Below are 22,702 nucleotides of genomic sequence, written 5' to 3'. Positions count from 1 at the left end.
GGAGGCGGCGTAGCGGGGCCGGGCCGGGCCTGGCACAGCCGAGCCGAGCTTGGCCGGGCAGGACGGAGCCGGGCCGAGATGAACGCGGTGCTGGCGGTGAAGCAGTACGTGGCGAAAATGATCGAGGACAGCGGGCCCGGCATGAAGGTGCTGCTGATGGACCGCGAGACGGTGAGCGGGGGGCTGGGGGGGGCGATCTGTGGGGTTTGGGGGGGGCGGCGTCTGGGGTTTGGGGCGATGTGTGGGGTCCGGGGAAGGTGTGTGGGGCCGGGGTGGTGGATATGTGGGGTCCGGGGAGACGTGTGGGGCCCGGGGGAGGTGTATGGGGCCGATCTGGAGAGATGTGTGGGGCCTGGGGGGACGTTTGGGGCCGGGGGGTGGATGTGTGGGGCTGGGGGTGATGTATGGGGTCGACCAGGGGCGACGTGTGGCCCGAGGGGACGTGTGGGGCTGGGGAGATGTGTGGGGCCGGGGATGGTGTGTGGGGCCTGGGGGGGGACGTGTGGGGCTGGCCTGGAGAGATGTGTGGGGTCCAGGGAGATGTGTGGGGCTGGGGGTGATGTGAGGGGCCCGGGGTGACGCGTGGGGCCGGCCTCTCCCGCAGACCGGCGTGGTGAGCATGGTGTACACGCAGTCGGAGATCCTGCAGAAGGAGGTGTACCTCTTCGAGCGCATCGACTCCTTCAACAGGGAGCCGATGAAGCACCTGAAAGCCATTTGCTTCCTGCGCCCCACCAAGGTAAAGAGCTCCCCGAGCGCAGCTTTGGGCCCGAGGTGCGGCACGGGGGCCAGGCTGGGGGGGGCTTTGGGCAGCCTGGGCTGGGGGCAGGGGTGGTGCCCACGGCGGGGGCAGGAACAAGGTGGGCTTTGAGCTCCCCAAAAACCCAACCCTGCTCCTGACCCTCCACCCAGCGCGGGCCCACATCCTGCTTGTGCTTAACCTCACCGTTGTCACGTACCGCAGGGGGATGGGGACGTTGCTCCACAGGTTGGGATGAGGGACCCCGATGGGACGAGCAGGAGGCGTGGACGAGTCTCGTCCCCTCTGACACCGCAGCAGCGGTTTTAAATCTCTCCCCGGTTCTGTTTTTGTTCAGGAGAACGTGGAATATCTCATTCAGGAGCTGCGGAGGCCGAAGTACAGCATTTACTTCATTTGTAAGTGCATTCTGTTTTAACAAATAAGCCAGGCTTTGCGGCCAGAGCCCGACCTGATGCTCAGCAGAAAACACTGATGCAAGATAGTATGACCACCCTCAGACACTTAAAAATGCCAAAAGTGTCTGAGTTCTAGTTTTTATGTTATTTAAATCACCAAATCATTTTAACCAAGGTTATATGCGTATGAAATAAAACAGTTAAACTGAATCAACTCCTAAAAGATCTTTGCAAAGCAGCACCTTAAACTTGTATTGCTCTGTTATGGCTTATTTCTGAAAATTTCTGGGGTTTTATAACTTCGTGTTGCTTCATAAACACAAAAAAGGGGGAGGGAAGGCTAATGCTGGCAGCAAAGTGCCCTTATTAGAAGGGAAACAAGTGCACAGGGTGAGAGGCTGACCCAAGTCTTGAAGGTAAATCATTTAGAGGCAGCATTAGACCTCACAGCCCAGCTTAGGGCTGAACTTGTAGCAGGCATCTTGTAATGCCTGCTGCATCAGGCAGGTGTTTCTCGCTCATGCTGTACAATATTCGGGGGGTTTGGAAGTTAACCAGAACAGCTGCAGCTGCTGAAGTCCAAGCCTCAGCTTTCCTGAGGTTCTGGGGAAGGAGCCGAGGCGGCCTCTAGATGTCAGCGTCGCTCCGCAGGACAAAGCTCCTGGCTGACAGCGATGCGAGATGCTTGTACCAGTACCAAGCCGTTTCACCTTGTTTGTCTCTTACTCGTGGAAATCTGCCGGCTGTGGGGCTGCCTGGTGGAGCAGGGAGGGGAGAAGGGAGCCAGCCCTGCCTTCCCAGAGCCGCCGTGTCCTGCTGCGCGTTCCCCGTACCACCTCATCTGGATTCAGTGCAGCAGTCACACACGGGGTGCTGGCACCAGCGGCAGAAAGCTGGCGTGGGGCTCAGAGTGTGAGCTCCCTTCTGTGTGAGCTCCCTCCCAGCCTGAAACCTCTGCGTGATAATTGCAGGGGTAAAGTCAAACGAGCTCTGTGGCAATCCGCTCCGGTGGGAAATCAGATCAGGCTGTGTTCCTGCGCTGCGTGCCACTGGCGGCGCCCGACCGGGCTCGTGCTGTTGTTCTCTTTCAGATTTCAGCAACGTGATCAGCAAGAGTGACATCAAGTCCTTAGCCGAGGCTGATGAGCAGGAAGTCGTGGCAGAAGTCCAGGTGAATTTTGAATATTTTTAAGTAGATTTCTTGATCCAAAAGCCCTGGGGCGGTGAAAGGTGCAAACTTGAGGACTCTTGAACAGCGCGCAGGAGCACTGCACAAAAAACACCCCAGGCCTGCCCTTTTTCTCCCTGCCCTCCACTGTCAGAGCCCCTGCTGTCATCTGCCTGTCCCCAGGCTGCCAAATGTTGTCTGCGACATCGACAAACACACCAGAAAGTGGCTTTTCAGGGAGGAGAAACGATCGGTGTCGATGAGTTTGGGCAGTGCTTAGGTTTTAGCGTCGCTGATGCTAGAACACGAACCTTTGTGGGCCGAATAAGGGCTGGCAAGACACCTGACTGCGTTTGCTCTCACTTTTTGGCAGGAATTCTACGGAGATTACATTGCTGTGAATCCCCACGTTTTTTCTCTCAACCTCCTGGGCTGCTGCCAGGTACGGAGAAAGGCACCGCTCCTCTCCAGGGCCTCGTTCTGTGGTTAGACAGACCAGGAGCCGCGGCGAACTGGGCGCAGTGGCGGGCTGGCTGCGGGGTGCGGTCCGTGAGGGGGCAGCTGGTCCTTCAAAGGGACTGGCAAGGAGAGGAATAGCGGGGGATCGGGGTCGGGGCCTTTGCTGTTTCCCCCTCCTTCAGCCAAAATATCCATCCAGTTACAAAGACGCGCGTGGGGGTGGCGTGTGCGTGTTAGCTGCAACCTCTCCTTCCAGGGCCGCAACTGGGATCCAGCCCAGCTGGCCAGGACGACTCAGGGGCTGACTGCTCTGCTGCTGTCTCTGAAGAAATGCCCCATGATTCGCTACCAGCTCTCTTCCGAGCCGGCAAAGAGGCTTGCCGAGTGCGTGAAGGTGTGGTGAGAGCTTGGCCGTGATGCCGAATGAGTTTGGCAACTTGGTTTGATTTAAACTTGTTGAGAAGTCGATGTGTTTGAAGGAAATACCCTTCTTCAGCTGATTCTCGGAGACGTTGCCGTTTCCTTGTTGTGGCTTTGGGCAGGGCACGTCCCTTGTCTCTGAAAAAACCTGTAAAAGAGGTGAAGACCCTCATTTCTCACACGTCTCACAATTTGCACCCTCATTTCTTACAATTTGTGGTGGGTTACCTGGCGCCTTTTGGGAGCAGGTAGCGCTTTATCAGCGGCTCTGCAGCTTTAGACAGCAGCACAACTTTTTGTTCACCCGTGCCCAAAGCAAGAGGGAACTTCTTCCAGGTAAACCTGTGCTCAGATGGCTTTTTTTTTTTTCCTCCTTTTCTCACCAGCAAGTGATCACTAAGGAATACGAGCTGTTCGACTTTCGGCGCACGGAGGTTCCTCCGCTGCTCCTCATCCTGGACCGCTCCGACGATGCCATCACCCCGCTGCTCAACCAGGTGAATCAATCATCGCGGTCGGCCGAGGGGCTGAGGGAGGACCACGGGTCCTGGCGGTGCACAGAGCCCTGTGCAGCAGCAGTGAGGTGGAGTTCGCAGCCTGACAGGGCGGGGTTTATATTCAGAAGGTAAAAAAAGAGACAAGTGTTGCCCCTGCTCTTTTTGAAATCCCTCTTCTGTCTCCTGGCTTGATTTTTTCAAGCTGCCGAGCACGGATCGTGCGTGCCGGCTTCGGTGGCAGGTGGCACCGGTGTCCTGGAGGACCAGACCACGACCACTTCCCCAAAACACACCTTGCCCTGCGAGCCCTGTGCCCTGGCAGCGTCCTCCCCAAGGGTTTAGCTCTCGAGGCTGCTCGGTAGCACGCGTTCACTGAGCAACCTTATAGGGGTGCTTTTCCCCCTCCGTGCTGTTGATAGCTGCTGTGATTTTGGGTTGCTGCTGCAGATCTCGCCCTCAGCCCCTTTCCCTCCTTTCATTTCTGCACCGTTTGCTCGGCCCCAGCTCAGCCTGGCGAGCAGGCGACGGCCTCAGAAGGGTTCACCAGAAGCTTTGGCTGCTCCGGGGGAGGTTTTGCATCCAGAAGAGGGATTCAGGTGGATGTAAACGGAGCGTCAGGCACATCAGCACTCCCCTCAGCTTTCAGTTCTCTCTCCATTAGCATTCATCTTCCCCGGGTGAATATAGTGATTCGCTGGTGTGCAGAAACACACGCTCTTCCCGCTGCCTCAGGAGCGCAGAAGCACGTAGGAAATTAAACAGTTTGTAACCGTGGAACCCCTGCAGCCAAAAATACGTGGCCCTTCGCAGGCAGAGGAGAAAATAGAGCTAGCTGAGCAGAACGATCAGTCCCAAGCACCGTTCTTTTTGGGGTGGTGTTCCCACATGTCTGCGCCAGCGAGAAGCCGCTCTGAGCGCCACAGAATTTATTCTGATGGCAAAAGTTTGGGGAACGCACGCTTCGAGCCGCAGTGTGCTGCTGCAGGGAAGCAGAGCGGCTTGGACTTTAGCCTGAGCTCTGCCCTATGGTGCTGTTTGTCCTGCTGAAGCCACCGCTTGCCTCTCTCTGTCCCCATCCTTGGCAGTGGACGTACCAGGCCATGGTTCACGAGCTGCTGGGGATCAACAACAACCGCATCGACCTCTCTCGCGTGCCGGGCATAAGCAAGGATCTCCGGGAGGTGGTCCTGTCCGCCGAGAACGACGAGTTCTACGCCAACGTAGGTGCCGTCGTCTGGTGGGTGGGGTCCCGGTGAGGGGCCGAGTTTGGGAATCAGGTCCCGTGCTTGGTTTTGCCATGCAGAAGGATCCTCCCGGTTGCTTCGGGCGTCAGGGTGGTGACGTATAGCTTACGTGGGGTGGAATTGATGTGTGATGCAAGACATCTGATGACAAATAACACGGCTGGTTCAGGGATTTAAACAAAACCTGGGCCTGCCTCAGAGCTGCCTGCTCGGTTGGGTCTTGGGCAGACGATGCGCGGTGGTGCGTCAGTGCACCAAGGCTCCTGCCCAAGCGGCTTTCTCTCACGTCCCCTTCTTGTTCCCTGCAGAACATGTACCTGAACTTCGCCGAGATCGGCAGCAACATCAAGAACCTCATGGAGGATTTCCAGAAGAGGAAACCCAAGGAGCAGCAGAAGCTGGAATCCATAGCGGATATGAAGGTAACAACAACGTGGTGTCTCACTGGAGGCCAGACACTTCTCTAGGCCGCTCTGCAGCACAATCTACAAGCTTGCTCGTTCTGCCTGCTCTCTAAGCTGCTGCTCAGAGCTTGCAGGAACCCAGCAGCCCCCCAGCTGAACCTGTAAGCCCTCATTTAAGTGCTTGGCTTAACCCAGCATGGCTGCGCGGGCTTTAGAGCTGAGCTGGCTCACCTGGCAGCTGCTCCGAGCACGGGCCGTTAATTTAGTCACCGCTGAAGATTTAAAGAATCCTGGCAACGTCTCTGGAGATACTTTCCGTATCCTCGTGTTTAAAGAGGAAACCAAAAGTGCAGCCAAACATCTTGTAATTGGAGAAACCTTCGGGGCTTCTGGATTTGGGGGGCGTGAGCATATGTATACCGGCACCGGGCTCGCTTACGGTGAGGCAAATTAGTGCCTGTGTGCAACCCAGGGGCGGGCTGGGTGGTTTTTGCTGTTATTTAAAGGATGGCTTGCTTTGCTTTCCCCTCTGCAGGCGTTTGTGGAGAACTACCCGCAGTTCAAGAAGATGTCCGGCACGGTGTCGAAGCACGTGACGGTGGTGGGCGAGCTCTCCCGTCTGGTGGCCGAGCGCAACCTGCTGGAGGTGTCGGAGGTGGAGCAGGAGCTGGCCTGCCAGAACGACCACTCCAGTGCCCTGCAGGTACCTGGGGCTCAGCACCTCGCCGTGAATCCTTTAAATCTTCCTACTTTGATCCCGTCGCCCCCCCCGGTTGATGGAGGTTTGGTACCGAAAACCAGGGGGAGCGGTGCGTGCAGATATCCCGCAGGGCTGGGGCACTGGGGGTTGGGATTGCTCCTCTCCTACCCGTTCGGTTCAGATGAGGATGAATCATAGTTAATAACTGGCTGGAGAAGCATCTCTGCAGATTGTCTTTACATTTCACATGCGGCGTTCCTGCGTTAGATGCAGTCAGTTGGCTCCTGGCAGGCTGCCCGCAGGCACCAGTAAATCAGAGCTTGGCCCCCTGAGCAGCACTGGTTAAAAAATGGAAACCATGAAGTCGCCTAAACCAGACTGCTCCTTGAGGTCTTGGGTTTTACCTTTTTTTTTTTTAAATAAAAAACAGCAAAAAGCCTCCTAGAGAAAAGATTTCGTTGGCAAAGAGGACTGCAAAAGCCTAAAAGAGGCTTCTATTATAGCTGAGTATAGACTGGAGGTTTGACCTCGTGCTGGCTTGCTGGATTCCGTGACCTGACCTCACATCTGACAGCACGTCGATAACGACGGGTTGGGGCTGCTGCCTAGTCAGGGAAAATAGCAGCATTGTCGAGAGGGGCTGTGTTAGAGCAGAGTTCAGCCACTGATTCAGTATTAAAAAGCGATTCCTTAATTTTTTTGTGGCTAGGATAGATGTTACGCTGCGTAACGGGCTCCTTTACACAACGCTACAACACCTGGACAGGAAAATAAAGCTGAGCATCTCCAACGGGTTTGAAACACCCGTCTTCTCTGGCTGTTACTGAGTGCTCCAGGTGGGTGGCTGAGCGATAAGATCAGTTCTTCAGGCACTGCCACCTGCTGCCAGGTCCTGAGCTGATGTGAAGCCGGACAGGCCCCTTGAAGTCACTGCAGCTACGTAGATTTGGGAGCACAGAGATGCGATCTGATGGCTTATATTGGGTAGGATTTAGAGGACCAGGTGCTGAAGTGAGGTTGTAGCCATAGAATGTGTTTGCTGGAAACCTCTTCAGAGGTTCTCTTGCTATATCGCAGCTCCTGGGTCAAGCTTGTGCAGGTTAAAAGTCAAAGATTTGGCTTGTGATCCTTCAGCACACCGTGCCTGCGCTGGGAGCTGCTGTTCCTGCTGTTCCAAGCAGGTTTGCTGCTGAGGAACTAACACAGCGCCCAGCGCTGATGCTGAGACTCGGGTGCTTGGCATTGGAGATGTTTTTGGTCTCCTTTTCTGTCTTTTTCAAAGTTGTGTCAGATTCATAGGGACGAGACGACCTCGTGGTGCTGAGGCAGCTGCAGCAGCAGCGCTGTGGTTAGCGTGGCCGTGCTGGGAGGTGAGCAGAGGGGCAGGCAGGGAGCTGAGCCCCACCGCGAGCCGCAGGGTGGTCGCTGGAGCTCACCCTGGTGCTCGTTTGGGTCCTGTTCTGCCCTAAATGGGTGTTTCTGCCCTTCTCACAGTGCTAAAGTTTGGTCACAGCCCCACGCCGAAGGAGCTCTGGCGTGCTTCTGACAACTGAGAGTGACTGAAAGCCACGTAGTAGCTAGAAAATAAATGCAAAATTGCAAAAAAAGATCCGGGATCTTTCTGCACGAGGCAGATTGGCATCTCTGGAGCTGCCCCGTTCCCTGTCGCAGTCTCCTAACGGCAGCGCAGGGGCAAGGCCACGGACACAATGAACAAGGCAGCGCACGAAATAAAGGCAGGATTGTTCTCCCCCCAATGTAACTTCAGCAATTGTTAATTTCTCTGGCGGCCCAGGGCCCCCGAGCACAGTACGTTTTGGTTACTCTTTCCCTGCTCTCATTAATCCCGACGTTGCACGGGAGCCTTAAGGGGAGGTTTGGGATCCCACCTCCCGAGCTGGACAAGAGCTTTTCTGTTCCACGAGCTCCCCGCGTGCACGGGCAGTGCTGCCGGGCTGCCAAAAAGCTCGCAAGCAGACCTCTCCGTGGGACGACTCCGTCCTTCCCCGTGCAGGTGAAGCCCTGACCTTAATGAGGCTTTTACCCTTCGCCTCGGGGGTCCTCCTCCAAGCCAGGATTTCACCCCATATTTCTGGGCAGATAATGGCAAGCGGAGCTGAATCAGCTGGGGAGACACCACCGCTTTCCCAACATTGTTTCACAGCTGTTGGCCGAATGTTTCCGCTCTGCCTATCTGTCCTGGGAGGGTGGGAGAGCCCTGCAGAGATACGCTGGGGTTTTTGGAGCGTTTCAAGGTCGCGTTTGCTTAGGGTGGAAAAAATCCTAGCTGGTTCTGTCCCTCGCTTGGAAGTGCCACTTTGCAGCTGTACAACTGGCAGCTCCTCTAATTCCCTGCGTCGGAGCTAAAGTAGGCTGAATGTTTTGCTTTTAACGTTCAGCACGGGGAGAATTTCAGACTCTGGGGTGTACTCGAGCATCTGCCCAGCCCCGACCAGATGCCTGCGAGCACCTCCAGCAGTCGGTGCCTCTTCTGCCAGAGCCACCTCCGAGCTCAGAGCTGAGAAGCTTCTCACTCCCACTGCTCCCCCCAGCTCCCAGCCTGGCTCTCGGGTGTGTTCCCTTAGCTCCAAGGCTCTACCCAGCGACTGAGGGGGTGCAGAGAGGAAATAAGTCCTTTTTCTTGGAATGAGGAGGCCCCAGTGCTTCCAAGCGCTTCATGCTTGTCCCTCTGCTTCCCACACCCGAAGGTTGCCCGAGAATTTGATGCTGCTCCTCCACACCTTCCGAAAAGAAAACAAAATCTGCGCAGTCGTGCTCGCTCCTTGCTCTTGACAGCCTCCTGAAGCGACCTGCGGGCCAGCTTTTGCTTCACTCCAGTTGGGAAGGAGAGGAGAGGAAACGTTCCTACGCGGGCCTGCTGATGGCCCCGTGCAGGGGAGGCTCACGCCAAGCTGAGTTCTCCCTGCAGCACATTTTGGGGAGCTAAGAGCGGACGCCAGGACCAGGTTACGAATCCCCAGGCCCGCAAAAGCAGCTCGTGCTCCGCTCGCTCTGACCGCACCAGAAGCTCGGATCCGTTCCTTACTTCCTCCCAGTTTAATTCCCTCGCGTTCCTCCTCCGTGCAGTTTTGTTGCTAGGCAGTGGGCTCGCTCTCAGTCCGATTCAACGTGCTCCGAAGGCCTCTCCGTTACCGCTGCTCCCCCTCTCTTGCAGAACGTGCGGCGCCTGCTGCAGAACCCCAAGGTGACGGAGCTCGACGCCGCGCGGCTGGTGATGCTCTACGCCCTGCACTACGAGCGCCACAGCAGCAACAGCCTGCCGGGGCTGCTGGCGGACCTCAGGAACAGAGGGGTGCCAGACAAATACCGAAAGGTAACTGCCGCATTTCCCCTTCTGCTGGGGCAGGAGGGAGACGTGGGATGTGTTCCTCGGTGGTAAGGTGCCTGCTGGTGGTGCCTCGGCGTAGCACAAGGCTCCTTTTGGTGGCTTGCCACCGCAAAGAGGGCCCAGAGGTCAGCAGGTGCTGCTTCACAGCTAATTCCCTAACTCCCATCCCCCAAATCAGTGATGTTACGAAGGATTTCAGTGAAGCAGAGGTGGCGTGCGTGCCAGGAGGCTGCTAGAACCAGCGTGGGGCATGGACACAGGGCCTGGTGCGCGCTCCTTTCGCCTGCCCCCAGCTCCTGCTGGCGAGGCAGTGGCTGCAGCAAGGGACACACCGAGCCCGCGGCAGGAGCCAGGCTGGGAGGGAGAGGGTGGCAGCGCCTGGCAAACGCAGCGAGCAGCTGGAGAGGGGGTGGAGAAGCAGAATGATGTCACCTCGTGTGGAGGATCTGCTCGCCCTGCAAAAGGCTGTGGGAACGACAGCCCCTCTCCTCGTGCAGGCAGCGTCGCGGCGCAGGGGCTCTTGTTGGAGAGGGGGAAGGTGTCTCTTCTGAGTCCTGAGTGGACAGTATCTGCCTGGAAGCTGATTTCCCATGTTAAACAGATTCTGTTTTTGCCTCTCTCTGTACAGCTGGTGTCTGCTGTTGTGGAGTACGGAGGGAAACGGGTCCGGGGCAGCGACCTGTTCAGTCCCAAGGACGCTGTGGCCATCACCAAACAGTTCCTCAAAGGTCTGAAGGTACGGCTCTGCCACGGGTGAAGTAATGACAGCTGTAGCCAGAATCACAGCCACAGAGCAGGACTCTCATGAGCTGCAGTGCCACGTGTCGTGGCTTTCGGAGTTTAATAGTAAGTGCACGGAGCAGTTAGGGCGTAATTCTCACGTAGACGGTGGGAGTTGGTTGCTGAAAAGTCCCTCTAAACCTCGACTCAACGGCTAACGCTCGCTGTATCCATCAGATAGATGCTGGTGCTTTTTGAACGTGGCTTTGCTGATCATCTCAGCCTGCTGCCTCGCTGTGTTAATTCGTAACAGGAGCTTCTTCTGCACTGCAGGGTGTTGAGAATGTGTATACCCAGCACCAGCCTCTCCTGCAAGAAACGCTAGACCAGCTCATCAAAGGGAAACTCAAGGACAGCCAGTACCCCTACCTGGGGCCCAACACTCTCCGGGACAGGTATGTGGGGCCTTGTAGGACAGAGCTGGGAACTGGAGCACTCCTGCTCCTCCTGCTGCTGCCACCTGCTTTGTTGTTTGTCCCTGGGTGAAAAAAACACCTTGGGCTCGTCAAAGAAATGTCCTGATCACGTAGGTGGTGGCTGTGCTCTCAGGTAGGTGCTGGGGAGGGCTGTTAAGACAGAAATAAGGGCTTCCTTTCTTCGTGTTCAGCGCTGGCCAAGACATCAAGACCTGACGTTCCTGTTGTAAGAGCTTAGGTAAAGGAGAATGCCACTGCACCAAGCTGCCGGGATGTTCACATGATGGATTTCAGCATGCCCCCTAACTTCACTCCATACCATCTGGCGTTTATTTGCAGAGTCCCAAAAATAGTCCAACTGCTAGCTCTCCCTTCTGAGCCAGTTACTATTTCTGAGCGGAACGGGATCTTGCTGAATGTGGCTAATAACTGTAATTGAAAAGGGCCCTGGCTGTCTGCTTCTAGCTGACTTTGCTGGAGCTCAGCTAATCTGTTGTCGGTGAAGTCATTACAGATAAATACGGGCCTCAGATGAGGGCACTGAGTGGGCAGAGGGAAGACCCCAAGTTCTCTAGCAGCTTTCCGGACAAACCGCTGCTTTGTTTGGTTCTTCGCTTTCCTTTCTGTGAATTCTGTGCAGCTTCTGTGGCACACACACGCTGCTCTTCCTCCCTACCCCTGCCTTGGGATGTTTGATGAAAGGAAAAATGTGTTTTGTAACAGGGGAGCGTCCAAATCCCATGCCAGGCCGACAGCAGGGGATATAAATCACCTCATTTATGAATTAAAAAACCGAATTATAATCATAAAAGAGACAAATTGTTTGGGTATGTCCTTGGGAGGCCGGAAGGTATCTGCCTCGCTCCACATTCTCCCTTTAAAACTAAAATGGTGGATTTTGGACGGGGTTGCTGGGCAGTTTCAATAAATGTGAGATATCGAGGGCCCTCCCCGGCAGCAGGAATGCTGTCGTCTCTCCTTGAAACCAGCTCTTGACTGAGATGGATTTCAGCCCAACAGAAAGGATCTGGGGTCTGAAATGAAGCGGGCAGAACAGCAGAAGCTGCATCCAGGCATCCCTGACCTGGGCTGGTCCTGAGCTAGCTGGAAGTGGCCTTCTGACCTTTATCTTCTCGCTTTCAGTGCTGTTACACTGCTGAGTTGTGTCTCACTCGGATTTCCCCTTTAAATGTTTTTGGAAGAAGGCACAGGAACCTACCCCTGAGAATCCCGCCACAAAGAGCACCCAAATAATTCTTCTGGGGGGCATGGGAAGGGCTTGCTTCCTACCTAGAACTAAAGCAAAGCAGAAGTCGGAAGAAGGGAAATGAAGTTTCCACCTCGCTCCCTTCCCGCAGCAGCTGCAGCCTTGTCCCGTAGCTAACCAGCGTGAGTCCTGTAGCTTTGGTAAAATAATAATCCAAAAGAGAAGGAGCTGCCAAACTGTAACATCCTAAAAACGGGGGCTCATCTTAAAAAGGGTTTGAGCTGTAAGGGTTGGGAGAGAAGGGGGCCAGTTTACGGCTTTGCCTTTGTGCCAAACGAGCTGAGCAAGGAATTTGCATTTAATAATTTCCCAAAACTCTGTACACGGAATCAGAGCCCAAGGCGAGCTGGGCTGTCCTCCTCCTGGCTTTCTGCTGGCGGAGGACGGCGTTACAGCGACTGGCAGGGGTTCAGCAGAAGGTCAGGGCGAAAAGCTTTGTGTTTTTTGATCAAAGGGAGGCAGTGGCTTGAGCAGCAAAGAATGCGAAAGGAGTCTTTTTAACTATTTCTTTCTGTATTACACATGACGCTCCTGCGAGGGAGGAGAAGCTCGTGGTCCAGATTCATCTGTGGAAATTGGCAGCAGCGAAGGAAAGGGAATCTGCAAAGCGCTGAGCTCCTAGGAGAGAGCAAGAAGCAATTCTGCTTTCTTCTGCTTCTCCTTTCCTTCCCGCTGCGTTAAATATCATCCTTCCTGGTGTGCCGCAAGCCTGCAGTCCCCCCCACCTTGCTGCTGGAGATTGCTGGCTAGAAAAATACCTAAAGCTTCTTTCCCTCGCAGCGAGCGGTGGGAGCCGGAGGAGATGCCTCCAAACGCCTCGCGAGCTTTGTGAGACCTTCCGGGCGCTGCCGGGCTCTGCCCAGGCCTCCCCTTTGGGTGGAGCTTTTGCTCTGTTTACGCCTCGGCCTGGGAATTGCTCTTAATAGGGCATTTGGGATCGGAGCAGCTGGCCCCGATCCTGCTTACCTAAGATGGCCGGAGCCCAGCTCGTACCCAAGCAGCCCGCAATCAGACCGCGGGACAGCTCTGTCACTGGTGCGTCTATAAAACCAAACAAGGATCCGCAGCAGCCTCTGGGGCACGCTGCTCCCCGGGGAGCCCTGGAGGTCCTGCCGTTAAGGTCCCGCCGTCAGCCACCTGCGTCTTGCAAGCCCTGCTCCGAAAACCCGTCGAAGTTCAGATGTGGGACGCGAGGACTCGCCGCTGCCGTCCGGTTCAGGGCTTTCCGCGCCCTCAAGCCAGGGCAGGGTCTTTCCCCTCCCCGAGTCTCTTTGAAGGGAAAGTTCCTCTTCGCCCTCTCAAGGAGGGGAAGAATTCGGAACCGGCCGACCCTCCCGAAATGCCTGCAGCTGACACGCACCCAGGGGGGTGGCTGAGGCGGCTCCTCGGGCAGCGACCACAAAAGCTCCTTTTTTGGTGCCTTTTTTGGTGTGTCTGAGCTCACAGACAGTCCTCGCTGCCCTGAGGACGAGGAGAAGTAGCGCTCCTGCTAAATCCTACACGTTGCCTTGTGTTCGGGGTGGTTTTGCCTTGTGTTCAGGGCCCAGCCGTGCCACTTCTGCCCCTAAATTCCTCGGGCTTCTAACAGCTCTGACCCGAAATATGTAAGTGATGGTGCTGGGGACTGCACGAGCTGACAAAATCGGGCTCGTGAGGATTTTCGGTCTACTACTGACAACCGACGGCGGCTTGTCGGATCACTTCCTCGCCGTGCCTCCCCTTCCCTTGGAGTCCCATTCCCAAAAGACTCGGGCACGTTTGCATCTGGTTTCCCAAAGCTCTAAGGAGGAGGCACGGCCCTGCTCCGTCCCCTGGGGACGGCTCGGTGACGGGCGCTGGCGCTGCGGTGCGAAACCCTCCGTCTGCCTTCGCGAGCTGCTCGAACCTGCGCAGGGGCTGCTAAATATAACCCCGCTTGTCTGCAGGCTGCAGGAGCTTTCGCAGCCTCTCCCTGCGCAGGGGACGCCAACGGCAGCTCTGCTCTTTGTAGCCCTGCTTGCTGAGACCCAAATCCCCGATGTTCCTTCTCCAAGCTGCTCCCCTGCGCCTAACGGGTGCCGGGAGCTCTGCGCGCTGGCTCCTCAGCAGGGAGCAAGCGAAGCCACGGAGCCCAGGTGTGCTCCGGGGTCATCCCTGCCTTGTGCTCCTTTTACTTTGTCACCGATCCAGAGCTTGCCCAGGGCAGAGGGATGCCTGATGCCTTGGTCGCTGCAGCAAGCGGCTCTCCTCTAATAAAAGCACCTGCTTGGAGAGCAGGGATCGCTTCGGAGGCTGCAGCAGGCAGTTAATCGTGTCGAGGCTTGACTCTCCTCCGCAGCGAGGCGCTCCGGCTCGAGCGGTGGACGGTAGCTCACTGCCAGGATGCCACCCAGGCCTTTTCACCATAGATTCGGCAGAAATGATTCCCTCCGAGGTTGCGGAGAGCAGAAAACCGGAGCGGTTAGGGAGGGCGGCGCAGGGAAGGAGCAGCCTTCGTGTGAGAGCAGAACGTGCAGGGCACGTGTCTCGTTCTGTGCTTCGCTCGGGGATGACGCTTCCCTTCTCCCCCTGTTTTCCCTCATGCTACTTCTCTGTAAAATCCTAACCTCAGAGGTAAACATGGGGATAAATCCCGACAGTTCTGTAATCAGCCAGCGAAACTGCGTCCGATCCGTGCCCTTCAAAGCCAGCCCGAGAGGTGTGCGCACCGCGGCTGTCCTCGTTCGGCTCCAGAACCGATCGGATCTACCAGCCGCAGCGGGGTCTCGATCACACGTTAAATGTTTTGCACAGTTGTCCTTAAAATCCTTTTAAGGGCCGTGAGCACGTTGTGTAAACGTTTAGGAGAGGCGATGTTTGGCCAGTGATTTAACGGGCCACGCGGTGGTGTCGGTCCTGAGCCCGGCGCATCGCAGAGACGAGCTATGGCCTGGGGAGAGCGGTCTGCAGGATCGTTGCCTCGGTGCCCGTGGCTGGTGCAGGATTTCTCCTGACCGCTTGTGCCTTTATTGCAGGCCCCAGGACATCATCGTCTTCGTCATCGGAGGGGCGACCTACGAAGAGGCGCTGACCGTCTACAACCTGAACCGCACCAACCCGGGGGTGCGCATCGTCCTGGGGGGCACCACGATCCACAACACCAAAAGGTAACGGCCTCGCTCCGCGCTGGGTACCCAGAGCCACCGACGTGGGCGTGGGTTTGCGAGGCCCGAGGGATCTTTATCACTCAGAAACGGGTGTAAATGGTGCGAGCCCCGCTCCGCTCGTTATGGCTGAGGGCCGTGTTACCAAGCTGAAGGTTTAACACATGCTTTACTGGATCTGAGGGCAGGGAAGTAGACGTGTGTAGTTTTTCCTGCTTAGAATCCACCAGGCACTCCTCTCTGAATGAGAAACCAGTGCAGCACACGGGGATTCAGCACTGCCTGTGGTCTCGTTGCCTCTGTTGAAACCTGGAGCGACTGCGTGCGATAGCAGCGAAGCCGATGCGCCTATGATTAGAACTGGGCTCCGTGATTACACTGCCTCTCTGCCGCCCACGAGCCTGCAGAGTATTGGCTGCGCCTTTTGCATTTCTCCCCAGAGAAAGGAGCTTTCCTTCTTGGTTCGCTTTACTCTCCAGGTTGCCTTCTTGGGAGGCCAGACGTTGTGAGGGCTTAATCCCTGCAGGAGCCGAGCGGCGCTGGGGAGCGCTGCCCGCGCTGAGCTTCGCTGATTTCCTGGGTCACCGTCCCTGAAACGTTCGGGCAGCTGACTGGCGGAGCCGGGAGGGCTCATGTCAGGCAGCATCGATGCTATTTCACCGAGCGAGCCGCTCCCAAGGGTCTCAGTCGGGATTTACGGAGTCAGCCAGCTCCTACAGAGACCTGCGACTGTTTGCTGAGACTGGCCCAAATTCCTGGCGTTACAGAAAGCCTGGTTCATTCACTATGAAGTAACTTCTTTATAAACACAAATAACATTTCCCAAACCCAAATTATTCATCTGCATATCAGACCACGGGTGAAAATTGAGCCCGCTTGGGGTTTTTTTCAGCACAGCTTGTTGCTAGCCAAGTAAAGAACCGCGCGTTCTTTCAGTACGTGCCCTGCTCCCTCCTACTGCACCACTCCGTCCCTCCCGTGATGACGTTGAGGGGCCGCTACCAGCAGGAGGGGAACGTCGGGAATGTGACAGGTGACCCACGGCTCTCCCATGTGTTGCAGCAGGAAGCGTGGTGGAATCCGAGCCCGGGGCGAGCCCCTCGAATTGTCCAGCAGCTGCTCTGAGCCCGAAGGGAGCTCTGGGCTGGGAGGGAAGGACAGCTTCGCCGCCCCCGAGTGGAAACGCAGACAAAAAGAGTCCTAAACAGGAGGGACAAGTTACTCTTCTCGGCATTCAGGGTGAAGTCCCCGAGCTGACAGCTTCGGGTGCCTCCGCAGTGTCCCGGAGGCGCACGCCGCCACCACCACGGCTCTGGGTGGCAGGCAGACATTTGTCAGGCACCTCTTTGATCTCAGTTACTGACAGGTGGACCCAAGCGCAGCGCGTAGGCTAAAAAACGGCTTGGGTTGAGGCCATGTGTGTGCGCTGTTGCTGTATTAGAGTCCCGGGTCGTATTTATAACACCCTCTGCACTTTTGCCCTTCCCTTTCATGCCTGTAAGGGATCTGCAGGCCCCAAAGCTGCCCGCACAGATGCAGCAACAATTCTTCCGCAAGGCAATTCAGTGACTGATCATCATTTGCTAAGAAAAAAATGCCCAAACCCTGCAAATTCCCAGCGCCTGCTCCAAAATTTGGCCATTCTTTGGTTTAACAGCGGATGATTGGAAAGCTCCTGAACTGGTGCTGGCCCAGAAGCAAATTGCTTTCATGAACTGGGTTACGAAGGCAAGTCTGTATTAGCCCACATATCAGCCGATTCCTGCCCAAATTACCCAGCTTCCTCAACCTTCTGCTTTACAAAGTAGCCTCTGAACTAAATCCTGTTTTAGCCAGGCCTAGAAATACTCAGAAAAAGAGACCAGCAGACGTACTAGCTGCTCTCTGACTTAGGAAAAGAAAGGAATTAAGTAAGCTTAAACCTTGCAAGGATGCAAAATAAAACCTGGTTCGTATTCAGCCTCCCATCCGCTGTAACCTTGCCGTCTACCGATGCATTTCGAGGCTGATTTTGACATCTACGAACGGGCCCGCATCCGACTTCTACCAGCATCTGTGCTGAGGACCTGGATGGCGCTGTCATCGCGCCACGCTGAGCGCAACGACAAACAGAACCGACAGAGTAAGCGCTACGAAGCTGCCTGGGATGGCGTAGCTTTTCACGCCAGATTGGAGGTTGAGACCTGCCCCGAAAGTGTATCGGTACAGCGGAGTCAGCAAAAACTGTCGCTGGGACGGGGAAAATCTCCCGGCAGCGTTCCGTCTAGGAGGAGGAGGAGGCAGGAGGGTGGCGAGCAGGCGGGTGAGGAAGGAGGGGATCGGCTCTAGGTTCCCATCGCAGCTCTGCTGCTGACCTCGGAGGTGACGTTGGGCGGCTCTCCTCCTGCTCTGTTCGCGGCAGCAGGTCTCTGAGCGGGTCCTGGCTGGATGAAATTCCAGATTTGCAGCTGCCTGCTGGGCTGCCCTTCGTCGGTTGGTGCTGTAAGGGGTAACGTTAGCTAAGCGAGGGCTTCTCCCGTGATGGCGTTTTGGCGCAGTCGCTGAATTATTTACAGAAGAACGAGGGTACTGTATCAGAATTTGCATTTCAAAGAATGAAGTGGGAGAAAAAAAAAGGGGGAAAAAACGGGCTGTTGGTCAGTAAGGGCTGATTACTACGAGGTCCTGCCCGGGAGCTGCGGGATGAGGACCGCCGGGGGTCCCGTTCTGACAACAGCCCTGCCCCAGGTGAGTTGCTTTACCCTCGTGGCTTGAATCACATTTCCTTAACGATGAAAGGCCATGGTGGGGGTAATGAACAGCTAGCACTTTGCTGGCAGTAACCTTGAGGGCTTTTCGAGGGACAACTGGCCTCCTGTACACAGGGCGAGCTGAGAAATGAAGTTCCCCGTCGCCGAACGCCGACAGCGACTCGAGCAAAGTGCGTGAGGCCCGCGGGTGTTTCAGCAACGCACCGAGGTGTCTGATGCGAGGAAACCTAGATTTTATCGCGTCCTAACCCCTGCGGTAATCCTCTGGCCTCCCTTTAATGAGCCGTTGCTTATTGCTGCGGGATTAGGGCTGATATGTCACAATAAACAAGGAGATTTCTATATTAATGCGCCGAGCAGCCCGTGTAAGCACACTAAGCCCCTGCTTTCATTGTTCTGACCAGTCCAACTCAAACTGTGACCAACATCTGCGTCTGTGGGGTGGGGGGTGGCTCGAGGGCTAGCCAGCCTGCTTTCGGACGAAGCGGGAGACGGGCGAGCCTCGGGAGCTGGTTGTGTTGTTGGAGCTGTGAGGTTGCGAGAGGCTTACTTGTGTGAGAGACCCTGCCTCGTCCGGTGGCTGCGCTGCACCCAGAGGCTTAAAAACGGGACGAAAAAGCTCTTACACAACCCTCTGTGCTCGCAGAGAAGGTCTCAAAGTACCCATTTAAAGTTCCCTTCCGCTCTGCAGCATGTCAAGGAGGATCTGTCACTGTTGGTCATCCCGGATCCATGTCCGTAGGAGCACAAAATACAGGCAGGAATCTTTTAACAGCGCTCACGCTTTGAAAAGAGGCACGTTGGCAAAGGGATTCCTTGGAAAGAAATCAGGCTACGGAAGCGAATGGGCTCTGTTGGTGGAGTTTATTCCTCTGTTGGAAAAAATCCCCGTGGTTTTAAAGGGGATGAGAGAATTTGTGTTTCTTGTCTTCCCCCCTCTGCCTCCAGCAGGGAAATCCGCGTAGCGCTCCCGCTCCACGGGCTCTTTCCTGGCATCACCCAGGGCAGCCCGGTCAGTGACGAGGCTCGGAGCGCGCCCTGGGTCTTCTCGTCCTGTCCAGGGGGCTGCAACCAGGAGCTGGGAGCAAAAAATGCATTAAAGCATCCGGAGTGCTGAAAAATCAAGTGAAATTCAGAGCAATGCAGAAATGCAAAGACGAGAAAAACTCTGAGTCTTGTCTGACACTGCGCACGCTCAGGTTTGCTGCAGGTCAGTCTGTCCCCTCTCAGTTCACTTAATTTTTCATTTTTTTTTACCTCCGTTCCCACTACCGGGCAGCCCTCTCGCTGCAATTACCAGAGGATCCACCGAGACGCGTTTGGAAGCGCTCGGAGATCCTTTGAGAAACGCCAACGGGGTGGAAAAAATCTGTTGTTGTCAAGGAATTTTCAGGGTTTTTCTGATCAGGCCAGACTGGCTGCCTCTGTTACTCGTGAAACTTTGGCAGCCCTCCTGAAAATACTTCTGTTAGGGCTTCTCAGAAAGGTAAGGGAACCTTCCTGGTCGGGTTTTCCTGCCTGAGGAGCCGAGGGAAGGCTCGCTGCAGAGCTGTGCCCCGTGCCGGAGAGCTTTGGTTTTGGGTAGGACCGCTTGATAAATGACAACCTGAGTGTAGAGCTCTCTGGTTTTATCCCAGTAATGTAAGGAGCTGTAACGGAAGGGCTGGAAGACTGGGGGGTTGTTGATCACGTTTAAAAAAAGCCAACATGTTTTTGAGTTTTATTTATGGTGAGTGTAAGAGTTCGTTCTCGGGATGGTGCCTGACCATAGCGGCCTTTTATTACCTGCAGGAACCGGCTAAATTCGGGCAGAACCGCGCTGGAGTGAAACCCACGGGTTCTCGGTAGCTTTCCAAGAGGATTTCAAGACCCCACGTTGCATTTCGGGGGGGCTTTGAGCGCTCGCAGCAAAGTGCAGGACGCGAAGAGCTCCGAAAACGAGGAGTGTGGTGATGGAGGGACATCTGGCGCGTGGGGCCGCCTCATCCGGAGCGCAGGTTGAGCACAAACCTGCAGGGATTAATCCGAGGGGATATTCACCCTGACCCACTTACCCACTTACCCGGAGCTCGGGTGCCAAACGCCGCTGGGCTGCGCCTGCGGCTGCCCCGGGACGGGGTCCCTGTGCCCACGGAGGGAGCGAGGTGTGGGGGCGCAGCAGGGCACGGCTCTGATTCCCTCCGGGGTTTTGCATTCTCGCCCGGCCCGGAGTGGCCGTGACCGCCCTGCTGGGATCCCCAGGGGTCCTGGGAAGCGATGGAGCACGGTGCTGTGCTCCACATCCACCCCGTGGGGGCTCACTTCTGGCATCGGCTGCGCTCCGCAGACCTTGGCCGCTGGACCTGGTTTGGGGGAGTCACGTTTTCTGTAGGGTTTGTGGTACGGCCTGATTCTTCTTTCTTTTTTTTATAAAAAAGCATTAACGTTCAGATAACTTGCTCAGCATATCGAAGGCATGAGTCAGCCTAGAAACTGGTAGCATTGCCGGAGTAACCACCGTTCTGGTAACGCGTCCTCGGCAGAGCCTCCGTGGGAGCTGCGGTGCTGTGCTTTGGCGAGGGGCTTTCCCCCTGAAAGGACAGAGTTAGCCTCAGACCCTAACCCAATTCCAGACTTCTTTAGCCAACTTGTTTCTGAGGCTTAGCGATCTTGGAGGTCTCTTCCAACCTAGACGATTCTGGGATCTGTGAGCCCATCCCCAGCCATGCCCAGGGCTCGGAGGCGCGCTGCCGAGTGGGACTTCGCAGGCTCCCAGGTGTTCGTGAGCCCAGCTCCGCTCCCGAAGGCAGGACAGGGAATTCTGCTGGGGCTTAAGTAGAAACGGATTCAGGCAAGGACTGAGCGGGCTCGCAAATTCCCATTTTGGTATCTCGGTATCGAAGCGGGGCAGGATGCAGAGCCCACCGCCCGGACCCGCAGACGTCTTCGCCAGCTGCCGCCCGCCCCCTGCCTGCCCCGGCCTTTTTTTCCCCTCTGCAGCTGCCCCCAGCAGCTGATCTCCGCGGGCCGAGGGGTTGCTGAGAAGCCCAAACGTGTTGGGTTTGGCTTTCCGACGGGACCGTTGCTCAGGGACATGGTTGAGGGGGTCCCTTGGGAAATCACGGGGAGCCTGGCACGAAGCTGAGTGTGCATTTAAGCGTTTCACTGAGCTGAAACTTCCTTGAGACCTGCCCCGACGAATGGCTGGTGCCCAGAGGTTTCCACGTGGCTCGTTAGTTAGATTCAGATGTCGGTCCTTAAAACCCTGCGGTACGTAGGGCAGAAATTGGAGGCAGGGGGCTGCTTTCCGGAGAGCCCTGGCTGTAAAATGCCGAGGATGCCTCAGCAGGAGGCTTCCACCCTGCCCCTTCCTGCCTTATCACCCCGCAGGAAGGCTGAGAGCCAGCAGAAAGCCGAGCCCGGCCGCCAGCCTTCCTGGCTTTGTTACCGGAGGCGAGCGGGGCCGGGCTGAGCCCACGTGGATCCGTCCTGGGAGCCCTCCTGGGAGCCCTCCTGGGAGACTTGCCGGCCCTGGCCTTGGGGAGAGACATCCCCAAGCCTTTCGGGGTGACCCGTGGTGGGTGCCCCACCTTTGGGTGCCCAGGGCAGGGCGCTGCCGTCCCGTACCTTTGCGCTTCGCTCTCTGTGGTCTCCGTGAGCGAAACGTTGCCTCCGCTAACCTGAACTTCTCTCGGCAGCTTCCTCGAGGAGGTTACGGCTGCGGGGTTCCGTGGCCGAAGCACCGAGAGCTCTCAAGTGCCGCCGAGGCCAAGCAGCAGACGATGAATCTTGGAGGAATTCCCGTCTCGCCCCTCCGTAGCTTCCACAAACTGACCGAACCCTCCGGCTCCGGAGCAGCGCTGGACGTTCCCGCACCGTGCTGCTGCCTGCCAGGACCCTCCGCGTGCACTAAAAGCACCCGAACGCTGCCGCTGGCATCCGAGGTGACGCACCGGGGCGTGCCCCAAGCTGCAGCCCCCTCGCTGCCCTCTCACTACCGCAGCTCTCGGGAGCTCTCCAAGTTGTGGCCCGCAGGAGAAGTCCCTGCAGCAGCCCGGAGGCCCTGCACGGCGCTGGCCGGTGGCCGTGCGCTGCCTCGCTCTGTCGGTGCTGGGTGAGCCCCCCCAGTGCGCGTCCGACGGCCCCAATTCCCACGTGCATCTCTGGAAGGTGATGGGCACTGCAGGACCTTTGCTCTGCTCGGTTGTCTGTATATTTTGAGCCCTATTAAATGATCCGTTTGACCGAACCTCTCGCCTGGTGGATGGTTCCTGACGTTTCTCCTAGTGCCACGGGGGCAGAACGCCGTCCTTAGTGTTCTCTGTTCACTTCTGGTTACCTTAAACCAGCGCAGCTCTCTGCCCCTTTTCTTGTTCCCGTGTTGTGAGCTGAAAAAGTGTCATGATTTCCTCATAGAAGTTACTCTAGTGGTAACAAAACAAGCTGGATTTGAAAAGAAACAGAGCGTTGCAATTCTGGAGCAGAGCTGGGAGCAGAGGTGCTGCTCTCGGGGGTGCGGAGCTGGACCAGAAGGGGCTCCTGGGGTGCAGCCAGGAGAGGCAAGGAGGATTTTTTTTTTTTGTTTCTTTTTCCAAATTTCCTTTTATTTTAGGTCCAGGAACTGCGAGAGCAGCACAGGTTAAGAGGCAGAACAGACGTCAGCAGCCTGGATGCCTGGCTCCTGCGAGCGTCTGCTGCCAAGGAGCAGGGCTCTCCCTTATCTCCTGCCTTCCCGTAAATAGACGGGACTGAACCTCCCGTTCCCTGAGAGCTCTGCAGAGCCGCTGTGGACGGAAAGTGCTTGAACTCGGCCTCATTTCTCTGGCTTCATTCCCTGAAGCAAGGTCATTCCAAGCTCGGGCGCCCGTCCACCCGAAAACCTCCCCGCAGTGCTGAAGGATTGATGCTCCGTGCGCCGCAGAGCCGCGCCGGGGCTCCGGTGTGACACCAGCGGGGTCAGGGCACGGGGCAGGGTTCCCACGCACGCCG

The 22,702-nt window shown here is 56.5% G+C and overlaps 1 protein-coding gene across 2 annotated transcripts; it reads left to right on the top strand.

The window, feature by feature from the left end:
• The first annotated feature begins 7 nt into the window (after positions 1 to 7).
• VPS45 (vacuolar protein sorting 45 homolog) lies at positions 8 to 21,962 on the top strand. 2 transcript variants are annotated; one of them, XR_014575714.1, is made up of 15 exons: positions 8 to 171; positions 605 to 739; positions 1,098 to 1,158; positions 2,250 to 2,329; positions 2,700 to 2,768; positions 3,042 to 3,179; positions 3,592 to 3,702; positions 4,788 to 4,922; positions 5,255 to 5,368; positions 5,886 to 6,053; positions 9,226 to 9,384; positions 10,028 to 10,245; positions 10,357 to 10,574; positions 14,856 to 14,987; positions 21,412 to 21,962. XR_014575714.1 is itself a non-coding variant. In XM_083813194.1 (15 exons), exons 1-15 carry the CDS (start codon positions 79 to 81, stop codon positions 21,497 to 21,499), a joined length of 1,713 nt encoding a protein of 570 aa, XP_083669320.1. In that variant the 5' UTR covers positions 8 to 78; the 3' UTR covers positions 21,500 to 21,962. The 2 variants fall into 2 exon arrangements, 1 of the variants encoding a protein (XP_083669320.1); XM_083813194.1 differs by having other exon boundaries at positions 10,028 to 10,135; positions 10,453 to 10,574.
• Positions 21,963 to 22,702: the final 740 nt, after the last annotated feature.

The sequence above is a fragment of the Anser anser genome, assembly GCF_964211835.1.
Source record: "Anser anser genome assembly, chromosome: 28".
NCBI lineage: Eukaryota > Metazoa > Chordata > Aves > Anseriformes > Anatidae > Anser > Anser anser.
This window is presented reverse-complemented; position numbering and strand designations above follow the sequence as displayed.

What these genes read in the sequence shown, in the direction of transcription:
- VPS45 (XM_083813194.1), top strand. Translation starts at nt 79, where the DNA reads ATGAACGCGGTGCTGGCGGTGAAGCAGTACGTGGCGAAAATGATCGAG. An exon ending in GGCTTGCCGAGTGCGTGAAG is followed by an intron (nt 3,180 to 3,591) that starts GTGTGGTGAGAG and finishes TTTTCTCACCAG; the next exon opens with CAAGTGATCACTAAGGAATA. An exon ending in AATCCATAGCGGATATGAAG is followed by an intron (nt 5,369 to 5,885) that starts GTAACAACAACG and finishes TCCCCTCTGCAG; the next exon opens with GCGTTTGTGGAGAACTACCC.